This window comes from Eutrigla gurnardus (genome assembly GCF_963514095.1).
Source record: "Eutrigla gurnardus genome assembly, chromosome: 1".
NCBI lineage: Eukaryota > Metazoa > Chordata > Actinopteri > Perciformes > Triglidae > Eutrigla > Eutrigla gurnardus.
This window is the reverse complement of record NC_139915.1, coordinates 4,187,807-4,215,738: the sequence shown is the minus strand read 5'-3', so window position 1 is coordinate 4,215,738 and position 27,932 is coordinate 4,187,807. Positions and strand designations below refer to the sequence as shown.

Sequence of the window (27,932 nt, the reverse complement as noted above, 5' to 3'; positions counted from 1 at the left end):
CAGAATAATGTATACGTGGCTACTTGTGGGCCATCCGTCTTCTAATGCTGTAGTGTGTGTGTGTGTGTGTGTGTGTGTGTGTGTTCGCCTCCCTCCAGATTTATCGCATCCTGGGCAAGACGGTGGTGTGCTACCCTATAGTGTTTGATCTGAGTGACTTCTACTTGTCCCAAGATGTGATGCTGCTGATCGACGACATTAAGGTAAGTCGGGGTCACACTCGTGGAGCTTACCGTTGCCACGACTCGGCACCACTTGTCATGTGCTCAATGAGCTTAAAGCGATGGTTCGGAGTAAAATGCCACCATGACATCCAGCCAAATAAACCCCTCAGAAGCATTTTTAGCGATGGTCAGCATTGGTCAAGATAGGGCTATCAGCCGAATGGCTTAGTACTAGCGCTATAGTACAGTGTGTATATCTCGTAAATTACCCCACTAATCATGCATGGACTGTTGTCAAACTTCTGCAGTAGTACACATAGGGTCTGTACTCACAAAACGAGGCATTTGAAAGTTTGTAAGTACACCAGGAGTTTATTTAAAAGAACACTTGCCTGATAGCTTCTATCCTCGGCTGCTAACGCTACCGCAGCGTAGACGCTACTTCCGTGTTTACCCAGCTGTTTGAGTATGAAAAAGTTTCACAGAATTTTTATAAATGATTATCAGGTCAACACTTGTCAAAACTTGTCGACCTGATAATACAAGCATTTATAAAAATTCAGTGAAACTTTTTCACCATTGCTAAAAATGCTTCTGAGGGGGTATTTGGCTGGATGTCATGGTGGAAATTACCCTAGGGTGCATTTTACTTTGGTTTGATTGCATACTGATTTCATGTAGTCCTAGACCACCTGATTCCTCTCAGAAACATTGGGAGCTTTGAACCAGCACCTATGTGCCAGTCTGACGTGTGTGTGTGTGTGTGTGTGTGTGTGTGTGTGTGTGTGTGTGTGTGTGTGTGTGTGTGTGTGTGTGTGTGTGTGTGTGTGTGTGTGTGTGTGTGTGTGTGTGTATGTGTGTGTGTGTGTGTGGTTTGTGCGCCACAGAACGCCTTGCAGTTCATCAAACAGTGCTGGAAGATGCAGGGACGTCCACTCTTCCTGGTTCTCATCCGCGAGGATAACATCAAGTAATATACACACTCCATAATAGCTCTTTTTATCTCTTTTTAATGTCTTCCTGTCCTCTGATAGCTTTCTTATGACATTCTTCCACTGCCTATCTGCCCATACATCACCCTCTATCTCTATTTTTCTGTCTGTTCAAGTTTGCAACAAAAAGCCTCGACAGTCACAATGCAATTTTTTTTTTTTTAAATCCAACATTTCTCTCTCCCTGCTGCGCTCCCTCTCTTCCCTCCTATGTGCACGACTATTCATCTTCATAGCAGCGAGGTGCAACTGTATTCGCTTGCTGATTGGGTGATAATGTTCCTCGTTTATATCACTATAGCCTGACTGGTGGGCTGGTTACAGCCGTATTGACCATAATCCAGAAAGCCATATATGTTAAATGTGCTACAAGCACTTAAACAACCACGCTGCAGTTTATGGAACGAGTCAGTGGGTTCTCAAAGACGCAACTCAATAGTCATTAGTTTGTATTGACCGGCATAGAAGCTTGCAGCAGACTGAATAAAGCGGAGAAGGTCTGGGTGGAATGTGCTGATTTATTGAGAAATAAATCAGCTGTGATGTTTTCATACTGATGATATGTTTCATACATGAGTTCTGTGTGGAAAACAGTAGTTAATACAGATGTTTTGGCTCAGAATGGAAGAGTTTCACTCCAATGTGCTTCAACCTCTGTCTCTCCAGGGGGAGCCGCTTCAACCCGGTCCTGGACATGCTGGCCTCGTTCAAGAAAGGAAACATCGGAGGGGTCAAAGTTCATGTCGACAGACTTCAGGTTTGAGGATTGAAACTGACTCGATGATTCAGATGTTAATGATTACATTTGGTCATCCTTAATCACACTTTCAATTTCAAGGAATGCTCTCCTCGTGGAGTTTTGGACACGTTAACAATTAATAGTTCATCTTGAAACTATACAACAAGAAGTATGAGTTTTCCATAATAACAGCATTTTTTTAAATACTGGAGTGGTCCATAACTGCCATTAAATACAAATTATATACAGGTTTATGAGCAATACAATAATCAGTATTCATATTATAATAAAAATAAAGCCCCTTTTGTCTTTATTCAACAAATTAATAAATATTAGAAATAGCAAATAATGCTTTAAGGACATAAATAACATGAGATTCAACATCATGGGGAAGCAATCCATGCCATCAGACTACTGAATCAGTGTTGCCATTATTGTTGTTACACTTTTGACTGGTTGAATATTGTGAAGAGTTTTCATCAAAAAAACATGCTCTTCTGTTGGCGTGGTTACAACAGATATCACAGCCGTCTCAGAAATAAACAAATGGGTTATATTACAGATGCAGGGCTTCGTCTCTTTCTTCTGGAGAACAACTTTTTCCCAGCAATTAATCAAAAGTTCCTCCTTATTTCAATAGCAGAACGTGTGTTTATCTGTGTTTCGACCTTGGTCCGTCAGATTCAATTTGGGAGGGGGGGAAAGGTGAAACTGAATTGAGCCGACGGTTTAAAGAAGGAGATGGAAACTATTTGGGCAAAGCCTTTTTGTGGCTTGGAAGGAAAACATTGGAATGACTTTAGAGGACAAATGAAATGGTGAATTCATAGATTAGAGGTTGACCCTCGACGTTTCTGTTGGCCGGTAGAGAAACCTGAATCGACACTCAATGCCAATATACATAAATCATTTACACCGCTGGGTGATGGCTTCACTGTGAAACCTGTTTCATCATTATTACTGAGAAGAGGTCAGACAACAACAAAAAGCAAAAGAAAGGAAAACACCAAAGTTTAAGAAAATTCACATTATATTGTGTCTTCTTTGCTAGATTTTCCATTAAGTTCTTCTTCATTGTAGCTTGATTTTGCTTCATCAGGACTATCGCTCTCCAATCCAGTGGAATCAATATATTTACATTAACAATAGATCTCATGACTACATGTAAAGTAAAAGGTGTTCATATTGTAGAAACCAATGGAATGTGACCATATCGCATTATAGTGAGCTCAAAAAGATCTATCGATAGTCGATGGGTTCCAACACAGATGCAGGTTCAAACATTATATGTATTATTGAGTGAGCATACACCATATTAAAATAGTCCATTTGATTAATTGTGGCATTGTTCATACTTCCTTGATTTTGTCTTTCTTTTCTGAAGACCAGAATGTTCACAGCAACATTCATACATTTAGAATTAGCCAACAGTTTACTGTATATAATTCTTAGTTTTCATGGAAGACTGCATTGGTTTAAACTGCAACACTATAGACAATAAGGTGCTATAACTAGAATTATATAAGTTTCAACCCTAACTTCTCTCCAACTGTGTCTGTAGTGTTCAGCAGAGACCTTTTTATTTTCTGCTCCAAAGTTCTTCCTTCCCTTTGCCTATTTGTTTTCCACTTCACAGCTGACTCCTACAGCTTTGAAACGCTTCTCCTCTTCATCAAGTCATTGTTATGGGGAGCGGGATCGCTCCTCTGCCTCTTACTTTTTGAGTTGACTTCACTTGGAATGGCTAATATCACATTTAGTCCACAAGAGTAGCTCGTATTGAAGTGCATTCTTTGCTCCCACATTGGCGTGCCGGTGAAATGCTCAAACTTTTACTTGTTACCGCTCCAGTGCATTTGAAAGAGTTCACGCCGTATTCTCCATGTGTTCTTTGTTGTGAATGGCATCGCTCAAACAATTGTTTTGTATCCTGACTCCCGCGACAAACCTCCTCTCAGGGATATAAACAGCTTTCTCACCTCTTGTATTTTTGTGCTCCTGAATGAACCTTTAGAGTATCACTTCCTATATTGCTGTGCAATCTCTTAAATATTCACTTAAATCATTCAATGTGTCCTTTTTTTTCTCCTTAACTTTTCAGACCCTGATATCTGGAGCAGTGGTGGAGCAGTTGGATTTCCTGCGTGTCAACGAGGCAGAGTAAAAGCATCCTCTAGTCTTTACGCTTGATTTCATAAAGGATTTGACAGATAGAACAACTCATTTGTGTTTCCAGATTTGACACTGAGACATAAAGACTTGATTTTCCACGATCAAGAAATCACTTTAGTGTAAAATGACAAAATGTCACAGGAATGACGCCGGCGGTGTTTTGTCTGTCGCTTCAATTTGTGGAATCCGATAAAAGCAATGCAACAACTGCGTGTGGATATAACTAATGTGTGTGTGTGTGCATAGGATCCCGCAGTTTAAGAGCTTTGAGGAGCTGGAGCTGCCGAAACACTCCAAGGTGAAGAGACAGACGAGCACGCCCAACGCCTCAGACCTGGAGCAGCAGCCGGAGATCAGCGTGGAGGAGTGGCTGCAGAAGCCCACGCCTGTGATCATCCAGAAGTTCCACGTGAGTTGATCAGCTTCAGGGGGGAAAGGGCTAGTTAAGTGTAAACAGGAGGTCTGAATTAAGAAAAGTTCTCATCCATGTTTGACAAATCTTATCCTCAGCCTTCCGCAATTGTAGATGGATTTTCTTTGCTCATGAATAACATCTACTCAGCATGTACAGCCTCTTCAGTCTCGTGTTATTTATTTCTGTTTTTAATTTCTTTCAGCGCGCTGGTCATGCTGAAAATACCAAACATAATAACCATTAAGTATTTCAAGCAAATGATAAATAATGTACCCCAATCATGCCCAGACACGCTGAGAGATGCTTTCTTTTACATATTTTAGGCACACTGACGCCGCTATCAAATGGAAATGAGGCAATGCTTTACCCATTACACATTTGCAAGATTGCAGAAAATAAGTTGGCAACTATTGTCTGACAATAAAAAAATCAATACAGCTTGTTAGTGCTTACTGTGAGCAGATAATATTGCAGCTGCGTGCAATAAAGATATTTGTGCTTGTTTAAGTTTTGTGTTTATATGCACAACTCATCTGCCCACTGTGTGTGTGTGTGTGTGTGTGTGTGTGTGTGTGTGTGTGTGTGTGTGTGTGTGTGTGTGTGTGTGTGTGTGTGTGTGTGTGTGTGTGTGTGTGTGTGTGTGTGATATTGCTCAGGAATGCAACTGCTTGGCCAGTCAGGCTCAGCTTGCAGGCATTCTCCTTAGGAGGGAAGGACCAGACTTCCTTGCCAAAGATGGTACGTACACAAACACACACACACACACACACACTGTGAGTAAGTACAGACTAAAGGATGCATTTGAATGTGTAGTAACGGCTGATCTCATTTGTAGAGGATGGAGGATACATTTGGAGATATATGATATTTTTAATGTCTGAACACAACATTTTTGTGATTCCAGAGAACCTGATGGATGAACTTGAGAGAATCTACAGGAGTGCTGGCAGCAGAAAGCTTTGGTCTGATATTCTCACACACACACAAATATTTACAGTGCAAACACTGTTTGCGACCTTTCCAGCCTCGTATTTAATCTGTTGAGCTTACGTTGTTCAAATATAAAGAGGGTTACTATGTCCAGATCAAAAAAACACAAACTCTAACGATGCATTCAGGGACACTGATGCCCTCTAGGTTGTTAGATGGTGACCATCCTGTCTCACGTTGACACTTTGATCTGGCCGAACTGTAGGCTGGCAGTGCGCCACGCTGCTTCCATTATCAAGAAGGTCGCCAGCTCTATAGCGCCTCACATCACCACAATACTGGTGAATGGGAAACAGGTAATGTTCAGGCAGAGATCGACTGAATCCGCTGCATGTTCCGCCCCGGTTAGCCGGCTACCTCGTTGTCTAACTGTGTGACGGTCAGCCAATCTTAATTTGAGATTCATCGTAACCAACCGACCATCAGGGCGTTTTAAAACGACGGAAAGAAGAATTTCCTGTATTCAGGATTTGGATTTTTGACTGAAATATTTCAAAAAGACTTTAATTTCTACTCTTATATTACTTTAAGTAAATAGACACAAACTGGAAGGGAGAAATAAAGTAATAAAAATAAGTTTTCAGTCAAATATATTTAAAAAAAATCTGGCATTTTTGTGTTAACTAACTATTTTGAAAAAAAAATCTCAGTGATATTCAATTGACCTGTAGTCACCATGGTAACTGGTGGTGTAATGCAGTAGCAGGCTAGTATCTTAGCATCTTGCTAATTGAGCATAATAAGGCGGCTAACATTCACACAGTCATGAGCCTCAGGTGTGTTCAGGAGCTTGTTGTTAGCGTTTGCTTTCTCTCCATTAACCATCACAGAGGCTGGACCCTTGTTTCTGCAGCATCACCCACTGCTCTGTCACTGTGGAGGTTAATGTAACCATCGCATTGTCAGCTCTACTCATGTGTTGATCAGAATTCGTTTCATTATCGTGATATCTTTTGTTTTTCTGGCCTAGATTACGTACGTTTTTTTAAATGTTTTTATTATTATTACTCCAGTTTGAATATTGAAGTTCCTCAAAAAATAGCCAGGATATGTGAGAAATCATGATTCAAAGTCATAAAAAATAGTTAATAATTTAGTAGCAGACAATGTTGAATCAAACCTTTGAGAGACTAAATATCTTCCCCTTTTTCATCTTTGATCACAAAGCAACTAAGATTTCCGTGTCTGTGGTTTGATTTGAATTTGCGCTCGGTTACGTAACATCACATCACATTTATTGAGCCGACACTTTTATTCAAAGCGACGTACAATAAGTGCATTTATCTGGACTGACGTGACAAATGTTTAGTATCCTTATTAATGAATAGGACTTTAGCGTTGACAAATTTGATGCTGTGGAATTAAAAAGAAACGCCCGAGGGCTGGTTTCCGACTTGCTGGGAAATGCCATCAATACTCCGTTTAATTTACTTTCTCATTTACCTAACATGGGCCAGGAAGTGAAGCTTGAAATAGGTTCCCCGACAAAGCATCAGTGGATTGACACCACATCGAGCCTTCAAAACATTAAGGCTTTGTTGCGTTTTTTATTTTATTATGACTTTATTCTTCCTGCTGAAGATGTGCCTCCACATGGTTTAACCACTGAATCGCTCCTCGCACAAACCCTAAACAAGATCGTATTTAATAATAGAATAAGAGGTTATGCTGATTTTATTCTTGTCCTCATTAATGAAATGATTTAATTAATCCACTGCTTCTGTCAAGTTGGCTTCAACTCTCTGTGTGTGTCTATAGCAACGCTGGCTGTGGGCTCCCATGTGAAGATTATAGTGTATATGTGTGCTGCTTTTTCCTCATAGGATTCCTGTTTGGAGGCTGTAGTGTGTATGCTTAATCAACTGAGAAATTAGTGAACATTAAAATATTTTTACGGGAAGCCAACTTTTCATTTGGGCATCCATTGACTAAATCAAATTAGCACTGGGACAAAACACACGTATTATTATTATTTACATGGTAGAAATAAATCTCCACTGGCTGGTGCCTTTGATTCTAAAATGAAATGATTTTCAATTTAATTCAGATATTTGGATAATAATTGGTTTGGATTTAAGGTTGGGAACATTGAACTGCTAGAGTCTGGGATAAAGTTTCAGTAGATTTTCTAATAATGCCTGATTAAATGTTTGATTATATACCTAGTTTGGCTGTAATGCACTCAAATGCTCCACATATTCCACATTTTATTATCACTTGATTACAAGCTGAAAGTCCCATACATTGTTTAATATGGTCTGAACTGAAGATGAGCAATTGGAGCCTTTTCGTAAAAATAAAAAAAAAACAATGTAGGTTGCTAAAGCTTAAGCTGTTAGTCTGTCGTGATGCCAAGAATATGCTTGTGTCTTTTCGCCCACTAGGTCTGTTGTCCGGCTTGCTGCCAGTCTCTTAACTAAGCTAGTGGACAGCCTTGCCCCCAGTATTACTAGTGTTTTAGTGCATGGCAAGCAGGTAAGTGGACACACAGAACGCCTGACTAGTTTACCGTTAGAGCCCGACCGATAGAGGATTTTGAAGGCCGATACCGATACAAATGTTTGTCGATTTAAAAATCCGATATTCCGATATATCGGCCGATATTTTTTTTTTCAGAAACGCGTAACAAAACATTAACAAATTTCCTTAACATTAGTTATTTGTAGTTATTAATGAGTCTTCACTAAAATAATATGATAATGCAGTTTAAAAAGAAACTTGTTTATTTTATCGTCACAACAGAACAGAGGAACATCAAAATATATTAAAGTTCTGATAAATAAAATGTATAAAAATACAAACTTAAGATATAAAACTTAAAGTCCTTTGAACACGAACACAATAACAACAGCAACCAAACACAAAGTTACCAGTATTAAAAGACTTGGTAAGCTTCATAAATATAACTTCAAACAAGACTGGAGACAAATTCTGTCAAGTTCTATGAGGGTGTTTCATCCGTTTTTATTTTATTTTTAAAATATTCATTTATCAGCCATTATAAATGCCGATACCGATAGTTTGGAAAATGCCTAATATCGGCCGATATATCGCTCGGGCTCTATTTACCGTAACTACCCCTTTTGTACAAATGATTTGGGGTTATGTTGGGAAAACGGCATGATTTTAATGTTCACTGATGCAAAGAAATGAAATTAGTGATAGATGATCATAAGCTTCTCATGCCGTCATCCTATGGGAATGAATTGCCAGCTGCATGCTCGTCCCAGCTCGCCTCCTTTGTGTGTGCATGGAAGCTGCAGTCGCAGCAAGCCTTGTTGTCCGGCGTTGAATCCTAATATGCACCGTGCACGTAAGTCTAGACGCACTCCATGTGCCGATTGCTGTGACCCAGGAATTTGTCTGATGCCTCTCCTCCGCGGCGGTTGAGGTTCGGTGCATCATTTCCTGTCAAGTGTTGCTCAGAGATTAGCCTCCTCTTGAGAGTGTCAGTTATCTCGCCTCGTTTTTTACCCTACTGAACAGTTTTAGGAATTTCATTATGCTGAAGTAGCTCAAGGTGTGAATCTGCATATAGATTGCTTACCGGGGGGATCGCTCCTTTCAACATGATTGGAAAAGCTTATTCGAGATTTAAGACGGCTGTGTTCCTCTGCTTACAATAACAGCTCAGTTGGAAGAAATAAGAGTCACCACCCCATTTAGGTCAAATCTGACACTCTTTATATTTCTCATCACGAGTCAAATTCAACAATGCGTCTCCCTTGGTCATTTCCAGACTGGATTTCCAGCTCCAGGCTCTTCTTTTCTCGGTCAGAATCAGTTTAGATGTGAAGATGAATGACACGTCTTCAAAGTGCTGGGATTCATCAGCTGAAGGCGAGGGCAAAAGTGTGCCTTACTATCAGGAAGATTGGTGAGGTGTACTTTTCATGAGATGGCTTTCAAAAGACACAAAAGAGTAATCGTGAGATTTGTAATTTTCTTGCTCGCTTTCATGCGACTCTGGGAGAGGAAGCCAATCTCAGAGTGATTGAACTACTTGGAGGAAGTACCGTGTGCACATGTCGATTCAACGCATTATGTGCATCTGGCACGCAGACTCAGAACTTTACATATGACACAAAGCAATTCCTCTGCTTTACGGAGAACTTTCTAACCGTCTGTGGTTTCGATGTGTGCTCTTTTCCCTGTGTGTGGGCGTTGCTGCCTCTGAATGCCAGGTGACCCTCGGCCTCTTCGGCCAAGAGGAGGAGGTGATCTCCAACCCGCTGTCGCCAGGGGTGATCCAGGGCATCATCTACAGCAAGTGCTCCCCGCAAGGCGGGGAACGGGAGGCCGTGCTTCAGCAGGAGCTGGTCATTCACATCGGATGGATTATCTCCAACAACCCGGAGTTGTTCAGCGGCATGCTCAAGATCAGAATCGGGTAGGAAAATGGTGGAAATGGTGCTGTAATTCTCCTTCCCTAGTTTCCGAAACCTAGAAAGACCGCAAATATATGCGTCCATACAAGCACAGGTATTTTGTTATTTTTTAGTGTATTTATTTGCTCCAAAGGAACCAAACTGCAGTTGTCTTGGAAGTTTTTTGTACTTAAATGGATCAAATCTCCTGAGTTTTTAGTTTTTACTCCTGACATCTCTGTCAAAATCCAAAATCAGTGTAGGAAAAACATCCTGTTCCATCAGACTTGTATTTGATGGGTTATTTTGGGTTATAAAAAAACGTTATTACATTTATTGACAAATGTGAGTTTTCTAACCCTAACCCAAAAATGTGTTTTCTTTATATTCTTGATAAAGTGGGTGGAATGTGTCGTACCTTTCTGGACACATTTTGTGGAGGCATGGAATGATGCTAGTGTCCGGTGTTTTATGTTTTTCATAGATTTCCTTTCAGATCTCCCCGTGACACATTCTTCCTTGTTCTTGTGCGCACGATTCATCTCTCCCAAAATGTACAAAAACTTAGAAATCTTTGGGCAAATTTGCACCGGAGTGCAATTCACAATTACTGTCCCAAGCTAAAATGAAGGATTTCAAATGTGCGTGTCCATATTTTGGGTTTCCAGATGGATTGTCCAGGCCATGAAACATGAGCTGAAGATCAGGGCGGGAGACATGCCGCCCCAGGACATCTACCAGATCTCCCCCAGCGACATCAAGCAGCTCCTCCTGGACGTCCTGCAGCCACAACACACCAACAGGTACTACTTTCTACTCCCACATCCGCCTTTGAAGGAGCAGTGTTGTCCTGTTGCATTTTGTATCGTTCTTTTAAGATTTAAATATTTCATCTTCTCTCTTGCCTACATCCATATCTTATCGTCTGCTGAGGAAACCCAATTTCCCCATGATAATACTACATTTTTATCTCATCTCATCTAATCTAAAACACGCAGACGTTTTCCTCAAGAACAACGGTTTTCATTATATTTCCCCAGTCTCTAAAACTCAGATAACAGTTTGACTCTTGTTTTGGCCCCAGGTCTTGGCTGAACAGGCGTCAGATTGATGGCTCTCTGAACAGGACCCCTCTGGGCTTTTATGATCGTGTGTGGCAGATCCTGGAGAGGACCCCCAACGGTTTTATGGTGGCTGGGACTCACCTCCCGCAGGTACCGGCCTCCCCTGACACTGCTGCAGTAAACACTGTGACCAATGCTGGGTCAAAGGGCAAATGTGTATTTTTGTACAAACAGCTACAGCTAATAGAAACCTGTGTGTTTCTATTCTTTAACATGCCTTACAGACACAAATCTCTATGTTTTGCTGTCTTTTAAAGAGTGTTGCTCACATATATTGGTTGCTCCTGGCTATAATTGCAGAATGGAACCTGTGCTGATGAATGTTAATTGATTTAGACAGTGAAAAAATACCTCATCAATTTCATGTGTTTCTCCATGAACATGAAAATGTATTTCTTTGTTATTTAATTTAGTCCGCGTGTGTAATTGACAACTTCCGGCACCGTGGTTAATTGATTAATCACTTTTCATTATCCTAGTAATTATTATTTGATTACCCAGCAGTCAATGATGTCATTAGTGGTGTGGTGAAGACATTGAGATGTCACAGTTGTTAATAAAAAGATGAATGATAGCTGAATTAGCTGCTTCAGTTTCAGGGTCCCCTTGTTGTTCTCGTCGGCTGCCTGTCACACTGTCATGGTTTACTGGGACGTTGTGTCAAAATCACTCCATCACTTAGAAATCCCACTCAACACCTGAGCGTTTCCTACTGTGACCAGTCAAAACGTTTTCATTGGCTGGCTTGTCTTTGCTACTCCTGTTTCTAGGTTAACTTAAGGTGGAATCAGTGTGATTTACCTTAAAAAAAAACAAAGGTTTGGCATTCTGGCTGTAACGTAAGTACAATCAAATACTGAATATTGAACTTTTTACCCAACCAAAAAGGTGACAATGAACCTTCATGAAGTAAAAACACACTTCATGACAGGTATCGCCGTGGTAATTACCTGTCAATCACAAAGTAGTCGCACCCTAAAGCATATCGAACTAAATGAAAATCTTAATCATACATTTTTGTATTTAAAAAGACTTGAAACTAGCGATTACTGACGAGAACATAAACTCATGGTTACAATGTTTACTGACATAATAAATCAAGTGAGAAGTCGGGTCACTTTCATGCAATCAAACTTGTTTTTGGAACCACAGGAGTCGCCCCCTGATGGCCAGTAGAAAGAATGCAAGTCTGATACACTGAAACATAGATGATAAAGCTGGAGTGCAGGACTTTTGTCTCCCCTTCTGGGAAGAGATTAATGACACAAACACTGTTGATGTTGCTTTGGACTTATACCTGGAGGTGAGCAGTGTTATCTCCCTCCCTCCCAGAGTGTTTGTCTCTGTTGTTCACTTTCTCTTTTTTTCCTTAATCCTTGTTCTGGAAACCAAGTTTCTTTTTTATCTAGAACATCCACTCCAGGAATTCCCCCCAAAATCCTGTTCACACTACAATATATATTGATTTAGAAAAACTCATTACTTCCTTAACTTTTTTAACACCTACTGGAGATACACAGGTTTGTAGTTCCCACGAGGAGGAAGATCCTACAACCCTTCTTTTGTGCTCACCATGATGGAGGCAGATGTTTCGATGTCACACTTTAATCAGGACAAAATAATTAAAAAGGATACTTCTAACAACCCTGTGATAATGTTATACTGCTGGCAAACACACATGATTTACAGTATCCAGCAGCTGACACTCACATTCTTCATCTCTCTGCAGCAACCGACGCTGTCCGACATGACCATGTATGAGATGAACTTCTCCCTGCTGGTGGAGGACACCCTGAAGAACATCGTCCTGCCTGAGTACAGACAGATCATAGTAGAGGTAACACCAACACCACCGAAATGCACGGATGGAACAGCGTCGTAGCTTACTCAAATCAAATTAGACGTGTATGGATTTGTTCTCAACATGTCGGTGACTTTGCCCACTTTAATCTGGCATCAATGACATATCTCAGTTGAAGCACCACAGCTTGTCCACAATCAAGCAGTGAGGATATTAAACATCTCCACTCCTAACAATTGTTTAAGATTGATTTGAAATGTCTTCGTGGTTAGGATAAAGTGCGGTTTAGGCCTTTAAAAAAAGAGGAAATACTCTGTTCTTAGTTTGTGACACCCCTGTCGTTTGTCCACGGTGTAGTTGCTGATGGTGGTGTCCATCGTGCTCGAGAGAAACCCGGAGCTGGAGTTCAGCGACAAGGTGGATTTGGACGGTCTGGTGAAGGAAGCCTTTAGCGATTTCCAGAGGGATTGCGGCCGCATCGAAGGCAAAGAGAAACAGGTGGAGTGCTTCCCTCTAGGCTGTGACTGATCAGTCACAGCCACTATCAGTCACAGCCTAGTGACTGATAATTTCACATTCTCCCATTTGAATGTGACCTGAGTGTCAGACTGGAAAATATCTCATCACCCTTCTGTTACACTGATAATTAAACTAAAGCGCTAGGTTAATTGAATGCTGTTCAAAAGCCAAATAGAAACACTAGCTGATATTATCCAATTTGTTATTACATTTTTCTTTTTAAAGTCATAGCATGTCATTTCTGAAATTACTTGACGAGCCTTTTCATCCACCGCCAGGATGGCATGGAGGCGTTCTACAACACACCACCGGTGGGAAAGAGAGGCACCTCCAGCTACCTGACCAAGGCTGTTATGATCCTGTTGCTGCAAGGGGATTTCAAGGCCTGCAAGGACGACCCGTGCTCTGTTAGCTAGATTTACAACGCTGTGACCCCTAAGCCCAGCATGCTGCTGTGTAGTCAGAAAACGGTCCAGCAACAGCTACTGAGTATCCATCACTTGTATTCAGAGGATAACCTCTAAATTCTCCAATCCTCCCTTCGGCAGGACTCCGCCCGCTCCTACAAGCTCCATTTTTTCTGAACTTTAGCCTCAACAGTAATATAAGCCTCAATTAGCCTCGATTGTTATACATCCACCTGTTTAATACAAAAACAAAAATGTAAGTTATTGGGGAAATACTCGCAATATCTTGTTTGTTTTATCTCTACACGTTTTTGTTCAGTATTTATTAGCCTAGTTATTTATTAGCCTACCATTGGTGGCTACTAGTCATGTCAATTGTCACATAACTAGCAAGAGTTGCTACATACCGTAACTGGCTAGCTGTTTGGGTATCCTTTACCTGGATGCCGTAAATCAGCACGTCTGCACTTTGCACTAAGGCTTAATGTACTAAACATCCACCAGGCGTGCTCACTAGTACCTTCTTAACCTTTACATCCTTTTGTTGCAAGAGTTCAGACTCCTAGCTCTGTTGGGTATTGAAATTAAGCTTATAATAGTGATATTAATTACCATAGATGGCCAATTATGTCAAAAAGTCACCAAGCCACCTGTTATCTTGCCCTTTCTCCAATAATAAAGGTTTTTCTCGTACCATCAAAGTATAAACAGGTTGAAGGAAATATCTTAGCTTAGCATGAAAGCTGCAAATGAATGTCCAAAGGCATGCTAAGCTAAGCTAAGCTAGCTAGTATGCCTGTAGCATACAGACATGATTGGTATCAACCTTCTCGTCTAAATTTCCCTGTAATGAAATGAACCAGCACTTTTTGGAAAATTACGAACAATTTCTTCTTCTTCTTTTTTTTTTTTTTGCTTAAAAATCAAATTTAAATGTATTTTTATTGGCTTTTGTGTAACAAAAATAATGCAACTATGAACTCAGATATAAGTTGCACCTCACCAGCAATAACCTATAAGCTGTTACATAGCAATTAATCAGTACAAGGTCAAGTTGTATATCAGCAGCAATGTACCTTAAATTGATCCATTTGTCTCCCGGGGGCCTTTAAATGCATCACATATGCATCACATATATAGATATGTCGAATAGAAAAGTGGGTTAATCTGCCATTATTTCTTACAAGATCCATCAATACAAATTTATGAATCTTTATATGGTTATCATCATCTAAGCTGTACGTGGGTCTTTGGAAGGTTTGGGAGGTTTTAGAAGTTTTGAGAATAATAGGGATATAGGGAGGGATATTTAGATTTTATGCTGCATTAGACAGTATATCCAGCTGAATTTGTTTGGTGTTTGTTGTACTAGGTTGAGTTTCTCTTAGTGAAACGCTGGAGCCTCTTACCTCTGTGCATGCTCAGTCTGCCGCATGACAATAGGTGCTGTTTGCCATAATCATCATGACGATTTCTCTGAATGTTACAAGCTGGAAAATAGAGTTTCTGAGAGGCCCGTTTTGCACAGTAGGGCTCTGCATGACAATGACTACTGCTCATCTGTAGTCCTGGGACTGAGGACCCTTTAGAAAAGGCTGTTGTGTTCAATGTGGGCAACAGTGCAGACTGCTGTCATCCTTAGGTAGAAATTCTAAAAGACTTATTTTAAAGCGTGCCGCTCTGAATATCATCACTGTGATGAATCCGCCCAACCTTGTCACTGTGTGAGTGTGTGTGTTGTTTACCATTGTCAGATTTTTAATGCAATACTGTAGTTTCAAAGAATAAAATGATCCTGGAAACTATTGATATTTCCCTCTTTTATAAACTGTACATGCGAGTATATAAAAAGTGTGTTTTCATTATGCAGCTGCCTCTGTAAAACCTCCCCTTTTATTCTACAGTGTGAATATGACATTTAATTGCTTTACATGAAGGAAAACTCACTTCTTCCTTGGTTTAAACTGCAGCAGAAATGGAGCGTGACTGTCACAGCCCTGAGTGTTTGGCATCCAATCGGATCCTACCAGTTACACCCACTTATGCCGCCCGAACCCCCCTTATCAATCTGCATCTCACCACTGAGGCCGCGTGTGCTGTCTGCAACACTGGCTAACTGAGTGGCAGAGAGAGGTGGAGAGGTGGGCGACAGCCAGGGCAGAAGACGAATGAGCTCCAACTCACACTGAATATATCCAATCCAACGTACATGCTGGTGAGAACAGATCGTGCCTGTCGTGTTAAATACTCTCTTTCAGTGAGAAGTATCCAAAATAAGTTAGTTTATGACATTAAAGCTACTATAAGGAACTTAAATATGGTGCTGTTTTTGGTTTCTGAGCACCAGATTCCTTTTAGAAAGCCTCTCATTAGCAGGGTCTGACAGTCTGACCCACGCAGCCCTGGTTCTGGTTCTCCTGTACTTCCTTTCTCTCCGGTGGGCCCATCGATACGGCCTGGGCCCTCCAGCATCATGGTATCGATGTTGGCTCGCTGAGGCGATCGTCCAAGCAGTGAGGCTGGGTGGAGGAGGAGGGGCCGCAGCTGTTCACCTGCCACAGAGCTCTAACTACAGGTTGACGGGGGCGGCGAAGCCAGATCTGTGTCTGTCCGTGGTGGAGGCCACACTGAAGGAGTATCTGGTGAGCTGTGAATGGTTTTGTCTGATTTCTGACCCTTCGACAGCCATTAAGAATAACTGTAAATAATAAAATAAGACAATATTCCTTCTGATGGGTCATAACGAGGCATCAGTATTAAATTGAAACTGTGTAGAATCCAGTGTTTTTGCAGCTTGACCCATCGTAGGTACAGAAAGTCAACATATTTCAGCCTCTGCTGCTTTGATTTTGAAGATTTATTTTTAAAATATACACAATCTATAATTATATATTCTATAAGCAAAATAATAATCTTATAAGCAAAAAGCACTGAGAGGTCTCCTGATACGGTCCTTGGTGTAGCACAGTTCTGCTGTTTCCTGTGCATTAGGAGTATATGCCCCATTTGTCCACTAGGGTGCAGCAGAGGTCAATAAGAGAGGTTTAGTATTTATTCTTAGAAAAGAAATCAGAGCAAACAGTAAAATGGAAGATAGGGAATGGAGCGTTAAATGATGTGATCTCACGTGATCTGGTGTGTTAAACCAGAACATGAATTATGCAGTATATTGTTTTATACATTACATCCCCAAATGGATAACTATGTGACTGCTGCTGTACAGAAATGCATTCTGATCAATGAATGAATCCTCAAAGACATAATGCATTCTCCCTGTGCTGCACCTTATGGATGATTGATGATGAATTCAACTCAGAAAACAGGTCAGGTTTCACTTATTCTCTGACCAAAGTGCACACGGGGTGAGAGGTCAGCGTGCTTTTGTCTTGTCGGGTGCTGGCAGGAGGCCCTGCTGTTGGGCTGAATGGAGATTAACATGGAGGGACAGGCAGGCCTAACAATGTTTATTCCAAGACTGTGGAAAATATATCACATATGTATCACACCTCCTGCTAAAACACCATATTAATGAATGAATGAATGCATTGAGGGTAACCACTGGGGAATTATACAGCCGATCATCAGTCATAGGTGGGTGGTGTTTCTGACAAATCCCATGGTTCTATGGCAATGTTGAAGTTCAAGACTGACATTTGTTGGCTGGGTGACCATCATGTTTCTCTACAGAACCTCCTGGCTTCTAGAAGAATGAATCTTTAATCATTTTATGATCCCGACGTTTCTTCTGGGATCCATCATGACGTTGACATTTCTGTGAAAGCAAACTCACTATTGGATTGAGTGCCAATCCGAATATATATATATCGAAGCATGTTGGCGTCTTTAGTCTTGTTGCAGGCGATAAGCTCTGCCAAATGCAGAAGCAAAGTTACCACTGCAGACAAAGACATGACATTGAGTGCAATTAAGTAGGCGATTGTTGTCTGAAGGGCAGCAGGACCGCAGTGCATTGTGGTTCTCTGAAGCAGTGTGATGTGTTATGACATACTGGTTCGGCTGTGGCCCCATAACTCAGCATCAGTCATCAAGAGAGGCAAGGTGACACGCATCCATCAATATCTCATATAAGAGATGGCAGCAGGACCAGGCACATACATATACACAACACCGACCTTGACTAGGCCATATTCTCTCTCTCTCCCTCTCTAATCATGGCTCAACTTATGTACAACACGAGACGATAACAGTACTTTATTTTGTAGAACAAAGAGGGAGACTCAATCCATTAAATATGGTCTAAACATTCATGGCATCACGGAGGCGATGCCTTATATGATTATCATTGTATAGTCTGTCAAAAAAGCCATTAAAGTCATAGTTTAGTTTATTGAAAAAAAGATTATGGTATAGAAGGTTAAAAAAATTTTTTAGAGATATTTGAAAAAAGTTATAAAAGAGTCATTAGGATGCTACTATAATACATTACTATAGAATTTATAGAAAAAAGTAATAATATTGGTTGTTAATTAAATGTAAAAAGTAATTTTAAAGTCATAGTTTGTCAGAAAAAGTAGGTAAAAAACATTTAAGTTTGTCTAAAAAATGGTCTGCTTTGAAATTAGAGTATAGGATCTTCATGAAAAAAATAATCGTCTTTTCCTCTTCAACAATACTATTATTAATACTATTAGACTATTTACAACAAACTATAATATGACTTATTCATGACTTTTTTAGACTTATTATACTACAGCCACGTAATAATTGTAAACAGCACTAGAACACAATATTACTTGGCTCTACCCAATCCTATTTCGCTTCTCTTGCACTCTGTTGAACGGTTGTCATGCCCTCCTGTGGCCAAACGAGCACACTGCATGCGTCTGCTGAAATGTAAGCAGAACTTCAGAGGAACAAAGCCAGAGTTGAGCAAACGTGGGAGGATTAATAGCTTTTTGACATACTATACTATTACTTTTTTATAGCTTTGATATATACCGTCTTTAATACTTCCTTGAAAAATATTAACATTACTTTTCTCAACCTTTTGACCTGGTTTTCCTTTATGACTATTTGACCTACGGTGGCTTTTTAAAACGTTTTCACTGTAATACATTTGTATTTTTCATACTGTTACTTTTTCAGAACTAGTATTACTTCTACCGGTATGTTACATAACTTAATATACTGCACTATTTATTTTAGTTTGCCACATATCCTTAAAGATATTTCCCCCAATACTACGACTTTTTCCTCAACATTTAATTGACTTTCCAACTATTTTTAAACAGCCAATATACTATGCTCCCCCCCCCCCTAAATACTATAAAATGGTGTTCGATATACTTTGACCTTAAATAACTGCTTTCAACACCATTTCATGCTTCTGACTTTACGAACTATTAGATTTACCATCACTTTTCTTCTTCCTGCTCTAATGGTAAAACTCCAGTGTTTCAATATAGTAGATATATTTTAGAGTATGGAATGAGTGAGTATTTAAATGAGGCACCATATTGATCATATAGCATTGTTTGGCATCGGTCTGAATAAAGTTCTTACCACACGGACTACAAAAATGTGCAAATTTAAATCCGTTCACTGAAATAAAGACAACTGAATGACTTCATTTTAATTTATTGTTTGCATGAACAAAGAAAAATACAATCATGTAGCTCACTGGAATGCAGAATTGAACATTTGAACAATTGAGGAGACTTGAACATTGCTTCCTTCTGGGAACAGGAACGTAACAGTGCAAGCTACAGATGTTCAGGGACCTAGTACTCCTCGCCTTCATCCTCCTCCCCGACGCTGTCGGTGCCCACCTCCTCGTAATCCTTCTCCAGGGCAGCCATGTCTTCTCTGGCCTCTGAGAACTCGCCCTCCTCCATCCCCTCTCCAACGTACCAGTGGACGAAGGCCCTCTTGGCATACATCAGGTCGAACTTGTGGTCGAGTCGAGCCCAGGCCTCAGCGATGGCGGTGGTGTTGCTCAGCATACAGACTGCCCTCTGCACCTTGGCCAGGTCTCCTCCAGGAACCACAGTGGGAGGCTGGTAGTTGATGCCCACCTTAAAACCTGTGGGACACCAGTCCACAAACTGGATGGTGCGCTTGGTTTTGATGGTGGCGATGGCAGAGTTGACATCTTTGGGCACTACGTCACCGCGGTACAAGAGGCAGCAGGCCATGTACTTGCCGTGGCGAGGATCACATTTTACCATTTGATTGGCTGGCTCGAAGCAGGCGTTTGTGATGTCGGCCACCGACAGCTGCTCGTGATAGGCCTTCTCTGCCGAGATAACTGGGGCATAGGTGGCCAGAGGAAAGTGAATACGAGGGTAGGGCACCAGGTTGGTCTGGAACTCGGTCAGGTCCACGTTCAAGGCACCGTCGAAGCGCAGGGAAGCGGTGATTGAGGAGACGATCTGGCCAATCAGTCGGTTGAGATTGGTGTAGGTGGGGCGCTCGATATCCAGGTTCCTGCGGCAGATGTCATAGATGGCCTCGTTGTCCACCATGAAAGCGCAGTCGGAGTGCTCCAGGGTGGTGTGGGTGGTCAGGATGGAGTTGTAAGGCTCGACCACAGCTGTGGACACCTGGGGGGCTGGGTAAACGGCAAACTCCAGCTTGGACTTCTTGCCGTAGTCGACAGAGAGGCGCTCCATCAGCAGAGAGGTGAAGCCAGAGCCTGTTCCTCCTCCAAAGGAGTGGAAGATTAGGAAACCTTGGAGCCCTGTGCACTGGTCAGCCTGAAAAAAAAAGAAAAAAGGAAAAATGGCTTTTAATTCTCATGATCAATAAGAGTTCTCAATTAAAAAAATGAAAATGCATGACAAGTGCAGCCGTTTTGAGAATTTGAGCTAACCAGTTTGCGTGTCCTGTCGAGGACCAGATCAATGATCTCCTTGCCGACCGTGTAATGACCTCTGGCATAGTTGTTGGCGGCGTCCTCCTTTCCGGTGATGAGCTGCTCCGGGTGGAAGAGCTGGCGGTAGGTTCCAGTACGCACCTCATCTGAAGAGAAACAAGAATACTGGCTTACTCAGAGTCTCTGCTTCACTCTACAATTTCTGATCCATTTTGGAGGCACTACAGATGCTAAAACAGCTGGTTACTGAGGCCACAAATATGTTTATTATAAGAAACTAGCTCTAAATAGTGAATTATTTAAGCCAGCTAAAGCACTAGTTTTAATAGCCGTTCCCCTATTGAATAATATAAATGTTACCTATGACGGTTGGCTCCAAGTCCACAAAGACTGCTCTGGGAACATGTTTGCCAGCTCCAGTCTCGCTGAAGAAGGTGTTGAAGGAGTCGTCTCCGCCTCCAATGGTCTTGTCACTTGGCATCTGACCATCGGGCTGGATGCCGTGTTCCAGGCAATACAGCTCCCAACACGCATTGCCCATCTGGGCTCCGGCCTGGCCGACATGCATAGAAATACACTCACGCTGCAAAAAGAAAAAAAGACAGTTCAGTTAACCTGCTCGTGACGGAGGCAAAAAAGCTTAAATGCTGATGCCATCACATGAAAATGCAGTCAATATTTGCATTTTAGAGACACCGAGTGTTTTTCTGCCACATCAAGCAATGCATACAGTACATACAAAATGGCTACCATTTGGGGTTTTGTCCCTCTCCCCTAAAAATCTAGTAATATCCATCCGTGTTCAAATTGTGCTATGTGTCGTTTGATTCGATAACCCCTAGCCTCGGGTGATTGGTTTCTACAGGCTTGTAAAATTGCGTCTGCCGAGTCACGTGGTCTGTTGCTGCAGACCTGTGACGGGTTAAATCTGCTCTCCTGCCACGCCCAGTCTGAGACCGGGCAGCAAGGGCGGTTAAAGAAAAAAAATCCAACAGGGAGGAGAGTTAAAAATCCATACAAGCAGGAAGACGCACTCCTCCCTGCCCCCACAGTGCTGCAAAGCCCTACCGCCGTGTAGTTTTCACGGACAGGGCGTTATCTGATGGCGCCGGCTAACGAGTTTAGCGCGTAGCAGTTACAAACGTCCGTTAAAGAGTTCCATTCTATTGCGGCGTTAACCATAGTCGACTGTTGGGAACAAAGGCAGTTTCCAGCTAGCGGTACCGGTTAAAATGGTGTGCCGTTGTTCAGCATGGGTACATAACGGGATTAAAACGGCCGAATCTAACGGTTTCACGGCGACATCATCGTCTATTCGCTTGAAACTGCGCCAGAAGGATAACTACCGGTAGTTTGGCCTACATCTTCGTCACATACATTAACGGACGCGGTTTTATAACCGAAGACAATCTGATTTATGGACGTTTACACAGTTACACGGATTTTGGGCGTTTATTTAATACATATCGATATTAAATATTTAACCATTCGAATGAAGCATTTAATTTTAGTAGCTAAACGCGATTTTTGCTGCAACAAAAGACACAATATATTTATAAATATGATTTTAAAAACGTTCCGCTTATATTAAAATGCAATTTTGACTCAATACTCACCATTTTTGCGGCTGATTTTTTTTCCCCTTCTTTCCGACGTCGAAGAATCGGTTGCTGAAGCGGTTGTGCGGGGCGGAAGTGGAGCTGTTGGATTTATACGTTTCGAAGGAGGCGGAGCCAAAGCCGCGGTTTGAATTTCTTATCGGCGGGAGCGAACGTTGGGCGTTGCTGCTTTCAAATACGGCTCGAAATATTCAGACTCCTAACATTTAGCTGCGTCATCTGAAATTTTACATTTTTATTATCCTTTGTTTTAGTGGCAACGTAGTCCCAATCTGTGTCTTTGCCTTTAGTCATTATTATTACATTTGAGATGTAAGTATAGTTGATTACATCAAACTATCAGAAATAAGTATTTTAAGGTCGAGCTCTTTGCTGAAAACAGTGACTTCTGAGACTCAAATGATATATAAAATCTAAATAATAAATATGATGATGATGATGATTATCTAGAGCACAATCTAGAGTTAAGCTTCTCTGGAAGTATTGAGTGAAATCTGAACTGTAACACTTTAACATTAAACCCTGCAAACATATCAAACTCTGCTTTATTGTGAGGCACTAGAAGACAGGAGAGGTACCTGAAGGCAGCAGAGGCATGTTCATCATTGTGTTGATCACCTTTACTTATAACACTTTTTCATAATTTTGGGAACTGAAGATATCAAATGTTGCCGTTTTGCTATTAGAATTTTTTTTCCCATTCTTACTGTGTGTTAAGTGACAACAGTTTTCCAAAATATATGTATTGTGACATTAGCATGATGGGTTTTTTGGCAGCTCGAAGGTCATGCGCATTCAACAACGGTTTCCAACCTTTCAATTTATGCAATTAAATGTCTCCAAATTCTCGGCATCTTTTCACAATATTGTGTACGGTAGCGTTCAAAAGACCTAAATTCTCTGCAATCTTGCATTGAGAACTGTTCCATTTGAATTTAATAACTATTCTGAAATTGTGGCACAAAAAGGTGAGCCTTTTATACCCAATCATAATACCCTCACCTGTAACCAATTAACCTGCTTATTGTGGAATCTTCCATCTAATTTATTATCTTATTTTGTGTCCGTCCCAATTTATTTGAGTGTGTTGCAGGCATCAAATTCTAACGTGGTATGTATTTAAAAAATACAATTAAGTTGGTCAGTAAAACTATTATCAGATCTTTTCTTTGTACTTTTGTCACCTCGTGTGAATTTACACATCACATATTTACTTGTTTTTATTGCATTTTAGAAAATATCCCAACTTTTCTGAAAATGGGGTTTGTAATAAAAAAAATCAGGGATTATGACCTCCCATTTTTTTATTAATGTAAATAATACAGTAATGAAGACAGAAACCTTATCCTACCATCACTCAAGAATCCTGGTTTAATCCCGAGGTATTTGTGTTATGTAAGGCTTTGCATGCTGTGTGGAGGAATTAGGCTTAATGTTCAGTGTTTGTCAAGGAGGTGAAGGGAGTTAATGCAGCAGTGTGATCGAGGGTTGTGTTGTGTTGACACCGACAACAAAGTAGCCCGCACCAACTAAAACATGTCTCAGTTTATTGTTCCACGATGAAGACACAGGAAGGCTGATCTAACTGACTCGGAATGAATTCATTCAAAAATAACATTAGTGTCTCATTTTAAACACAGAACACGGTCAGATTACATTTTAGTAAAACCACATTAGTGTCCACAAAAAGTCTTTGTGGTTTTATTACATATCTGCCCTACTCCGATCTCATGACACCAGGCTCAATGCCCCCCATAAGGCCTGAAGCCCTGAACCCTTAACCGATGTCACCTGGTGAATGGGTGAGAGCGAGAGGCTGCAAGGGCTTGAAAATATTACGTTGATGACACCAAAGGTTTACTTTTTAGTTTATGCTTTTAGTTTATGCTTTTTAGTGCTTGTTCTGAACATCTTCCAGGTGGTAATTGTCAAATAATCCATCCATCGTCCACCGTTTATCCTGTCAGGGTCGCGTTTTTGTCAAAACAGTAATACGCAAAATGAAAAGAAATTGTTGATGAATGAACCACATGTGTAATATCCTGCTTTTCATTCCTCTGATTTCATGTTTTCATGCTCCGTCTATAATCCCTAATGTTAATGTTTCGGTGTAAATGTAACGAGGCTCAACACACCCATGTGTATCCTCTTACCTTTTCATAATGCCTCCAGGGTTTCCACTGCTGACCCATGTTGGACGTCACAATGCTATGAATTGTGGATAATTCCCTCAGGAATCAGAGGTTCTTTTGCATGCACCCTTTCTTTAATCCATTCTCTACATTTAAGTACCAGCTCACTTCTCTGGCCACCACACGATCGCTGCACTTCACCTCCGCCGATTTCCCTCACTGTGCTCTCAACATCATCATTTCAAAAGTATGATTAACCTTGTGCTGTGCACCAGCAGCCCATGGTGCATTTTATGTCATGTTTTGTTTTTTTTAATATCTGTAACATGATTGAAATAAATAAATGTAAAATGAAATCAAATTGTTATCACTGTCCCCTCACATTTACAATTTATATATGCCTGCATGAAAGTAATTAGTAAACAATTACTAAATCAAATATGATCGCCTCACAGCGAGAGGGTCCCGGGTTAGATTCCCGGGTCGGGTTCAAGTTGGGGTTCCTTCTGTGTGGAGTTTGCATGTTCTCCCTGTGTAAGCGTGGGTCTCTGGCTTCCTCCCACAGTCCAAAGACATGCAGAATGGGGATAGGTTAATTGGTGACTCTAAATTGCCTGTAGGTGTGAATGTGAGCATGAATGGTTGTTTGTTGTTGTCTATATGTCAGCCCTGTGATATACTGGCGTCCTGTCCAGGTGAACCCTGCCTTCGCCCAATGACAGCTGGGATCGGCTCCAGCCCCCCCATGACCCTGAATACAGGATAAGCGTTAGACAATGGATGGATGGATGTTGTCTGTTTTCATGAACGGCTGGGGTGTTCTTCAATTTAAACGTTGAATTGAAAGTGTGCAAATCGCAAGGTCATTGGGGAAGATCTCCTTTCCTTTCTTAAAGGAAGGTTTACTATGCTAGATATGAAAGGAAGACTACCACTTAGATACTTCCGGGTCATTTATTCCGTTAGGAACCTCCCTAAGCAAAAAACACTTTTCGACCGCAGCACCTGATGGGGTTTTTTGTGTCCAATTGCCAGTTCCACACTCAGCCCAGTAGGTGGCGGTAATGCATCTTTAAGTTGGTATGCCAACCGAAGAAGAAGAAGAAGAAGAAGAAGAAGAAGAAGAAGAAGACGGGTCAAATATTTATGCCAAAGAAACTACTAAATGCAAAAAATAACCAAAAACAATACAAAGGGTAAGACACCAGCAATTTATATTTAATGAAGCGGATACTCACGTTATATGTTGGCGCTAGCTGCTAGCTAACGTTAGTTACGTCACTAGTTTATCCGTTCATTCCATCGTTGTTTACTCTGTTACTACTGCTGCTATAATATATTTGGTAGTTGCTTGTTCATAATACTGTTTGTTCTTTGTTTGTGTTTCTAGTCTACATCGAATGACACTTCAGCTCAAAAATCATCCGTGAATGAGCATGATGGAACATATTTTTATTTATATTTCTCAGTAATGTGACACATACTAGGATTACTGGTGCTCCTGTTCAGTAATGTTACACTGAATAACTTTATTATGTTGAAAATTATGTGAATTCAAAATGTAATTTTGTTGTAAGAATTGTACATAAATAAAAGTTCTATACTTTTCAAAGTTTTTCACATTTTCTGTTCCTGTTCCACATTGTTTAAGTACAGAGGATGTTTAATAATGAAATGTTTCCAGCAGGAGTGTAAAACAGTGAAAAGGTTTTTATTTTTAATTATTTTGTAGAAGCCACTTGTAACCATTTTACACAGCAGAGAAGAACAGTTACAGTCCAAGGTCTGTAGTCTTTAAAAAAAAGAGAGGATGAAACAGTTTGGGAGATAACAGACTTAAAGCAACAAACTCTATATCATAGCAATATAATTGAACTCAATTATATTAGTTGTAACTGGCATGTTTTTACCCTTCTCTGCTTTCTTAAAATAGCAAACTCACTAAAGCGGTCTGGCATTGTTTTGAACTTTAATATTCACAGTACAGTACTAAGTGGCATGCGTAACATGTTGTACTTAAAAGTGACGAAATAAACCAAAAGACAATGCATTCACTGTAAACAAGTTAACTGCTGTAATTGCTTCTGGATAAAAAAAACAACTAACAACTTTCTCAAGAAAATGCAACTATATGCTTACTCTTCAAGGAAAATAAATAAATACAATGGTATTATTTTGGTTCACAAAAAATGCAACATGCAAGACAAACATCACTGTTTCAAATGCCACCCCTTTCTTCTTTTATACAAAATAAATACAAAGTTAAAAAAAAATCAAAATATTAAATAGGAACGTAAATAATGACAGAATGAGCACAGCAACCAATTACAAGATAATAACAATGGAATAAAATGCATTTGAATCGTTTCTTTTGAAAAATCTGTACTAACATTTCATAGACAAAATTCAAAAATAAAATACATTCATTCAGGCACTGGCTTAGAAATGACCCCACTTTTCCACTTTAGCCTCAGAATCTGTCATCTGTAGTTTCTGGAGGCATATTTGTTGCATCACTGTTAGATATCTGATGGCCAATTTTGTTGCTGATACAAATATAAATGGTAATACAGATAATGTTATCATGCAGACATGAACAGATACCTTTGTCTTTTCTTCATTTTCCTCTTCTCTGCTCCAGGTCCTTTTAAGCAACATTGATCATTTTTGTCCGGTTTCAAAGTTCAATTCAGTCCGTGACTTTCGCTGCAGATAATGTGACGTCAGCTCTAAGAGCAGCAGCAGGAGTTTAATAAAATCAGTGTAATACTTTCAGAACAATTGTATGATTAACAATACTATTGACAAAAATCTAAAAAAAAAAAAGAACTTTTCCAGGACATTTGGAGCGTTCTTGGGCGCCCCCTGGTGGCTGCAGAGGCCCTAGACCAAAACTTAGATCGCACAAGGTTTGGCGGCTCTGCTGCCTGTATCAGAAAACCTGTATGTTTAATGATAATTCCATCTTTTTTTATTCTCTTTCTTCTTTAAAATGTCAGTCTGACTCATTCAATTTTAAAAATATAAAATATGTTTTCCCTGTATATCAATGAATCAGTGATAAGGAAATGTCATGCAGAGCTACCTACCCCTCACTGTAGTACTCTGGGTGGGACCAGGTCCTGTGCTGCTCTTCAGGCATTGGCCAGTTGCTGCGCGTGTTGCTGGGGCGACGGATATGCTGCACCTGCCGTTTCTGCTGCATGGCCTGACTGACGCCGGCAACGTAACGTGCAAACTCCGGGTCAGAGCCAACTGCGCATGGAAAAGGGGGATAAACGCATCCATGAGTTTCTGACGCCCTCAGCTTTTCTCTTTGGCTCCCTGGAGCTCAATCCGTTTAGCCAGACTGTCGACCATAGCAGAAAAATCACAATAGCTGTAAGTCAACTCCGCACAATAGACCTCGGCTGCAATCAAAAGAGTCTGCTGCTCTGTAAATAGCAACTGACAGACTAAATTCAGCAGAAATGGTCAACTTGCAGTGAACAGCTGCTCACACAGTCTGACCCACATTGATTATGTTACTCAGATCAGGGTCCAACATTGTCTGAAATCTGCTGGAATAGTTACATGATAGCTGCATACATTTAAAAACACATCTGCCATACTGAATGCACTGAAATAAGTAATACAAGTAGTAATAAGTCATACAA

At 40.7% G+C, this 27,932-nt stretch overlaps 2 protein-coding genes across 6 annotated transcripts in view; one reads left to right on the top strand and one right to left on the bottom strand.

The window, feature by feature from the left end:
* phkb (phosphorylase kinase, beta) overlaps positions 1-15,504 on the top strand; it is an 88,524-nt gene extending 73,020 nt beyond the window's left edge. For 3 of the 5 annotated variants that reach the window (XM_084039247.1, XM_084039244.1, XM_084039246.1), the window contains 14 exons: positions 99-203; positions 1,052-1,134; positions 1,823-1,913; positions 3,997-4,055; positions 4,314-4,476; positions 5,139-5,220; positions 5,387-5,444; positions 7,857-7,947; positions 9,657-9,862; positions 10,508-10,642; positions 10,924-11,053; positions 12,693-12,800; positions 13,122-13,262; positions 13,562-15,504. In XM_084039247.1, coding sequence (XP_083895373.1) covers positions 99-203; positions 1,052-1,134; positions 1,823-1,913; positions 3,997-4,055; positions 4,314-4,476; positions 5,139-5,220; positions 5,387-5,444; positions 7,857-7,947; positions 9,657-9,862; positions 10,508-10,642; positions 10,924-11,053; positions 12,693-12,800; positions 13,122-13,262; positions 13,562-13,699 — 1,590 coding nt within the window. In that variant the 3' untranslated portion in view covers positions 13,700-15,504. Of the gene's footprint in view, positions 1-98; positions 204-1,051; positions 1,135-1,822; positions 1,914-3,996; positions 4,056-4,313; positions 4,477-5,138; positions 5,221-5,386; positions 5,445-5,677; positions 5,769-7,856; positions 7,948-9,656; positions 9,863-10,507; positions 10,643-10,923; positions 11,054-12,692; positions 12,801-13,121; positions 13,263-13,561 lie in introns of all 5 variants that reach the window. The other 2 variants (XM_084039248.1, XM_084039245.1) reach the window with 1 other exon arrangement.
* Positions 15,505-19,272: 3,768 nt separating this feature from the next.
* LOC311014196 (tubulin alpha chain) lies at positions 19,273-22,282 on the bottom strand. The gene is made up of 4 exons (XM_084010637.1): positions 22,142-22,282; positions 20,886-21,108; positions 20,523-20,671; positions 19,273-20,406 (listed from the first exon to the last, which is right to left on the bottom strand). Exons 1-4 carry the CDS (start codon positions 22,142-22,144, stop codon positions 19,432-19,434), a joined length of 1,350 nt encoding a protein of 449 aa, XP_083866763.1. The 5' UTR covers positions 22,145-22,282; the 3' UTR covers positions 19,273-19,431.
* Between the last annotated feature and the right edge of the window lie 5,650 nt (positions 22,283-27,932).

Bases quoted from the DNA above. Each gene is read 5' to 3' on its own strand.
- LOC311014196 (XM_084010637.1), bottom strand. The intron at 20,672-20,885 runs GTAACATTTATA...GTTTCTCTTCAG, and splicing joins CTTGGAGCCAACCGTCATAG to ATGAGGTGCGTACTGGAACC. The intron at 20,407-20,522 runs GTTAGCTCAAAT...TTTTTTTTTCAG, and splicing joins TCGACAGGACACGCAAACTG to GCTGACCAGTGCACAGGGCT.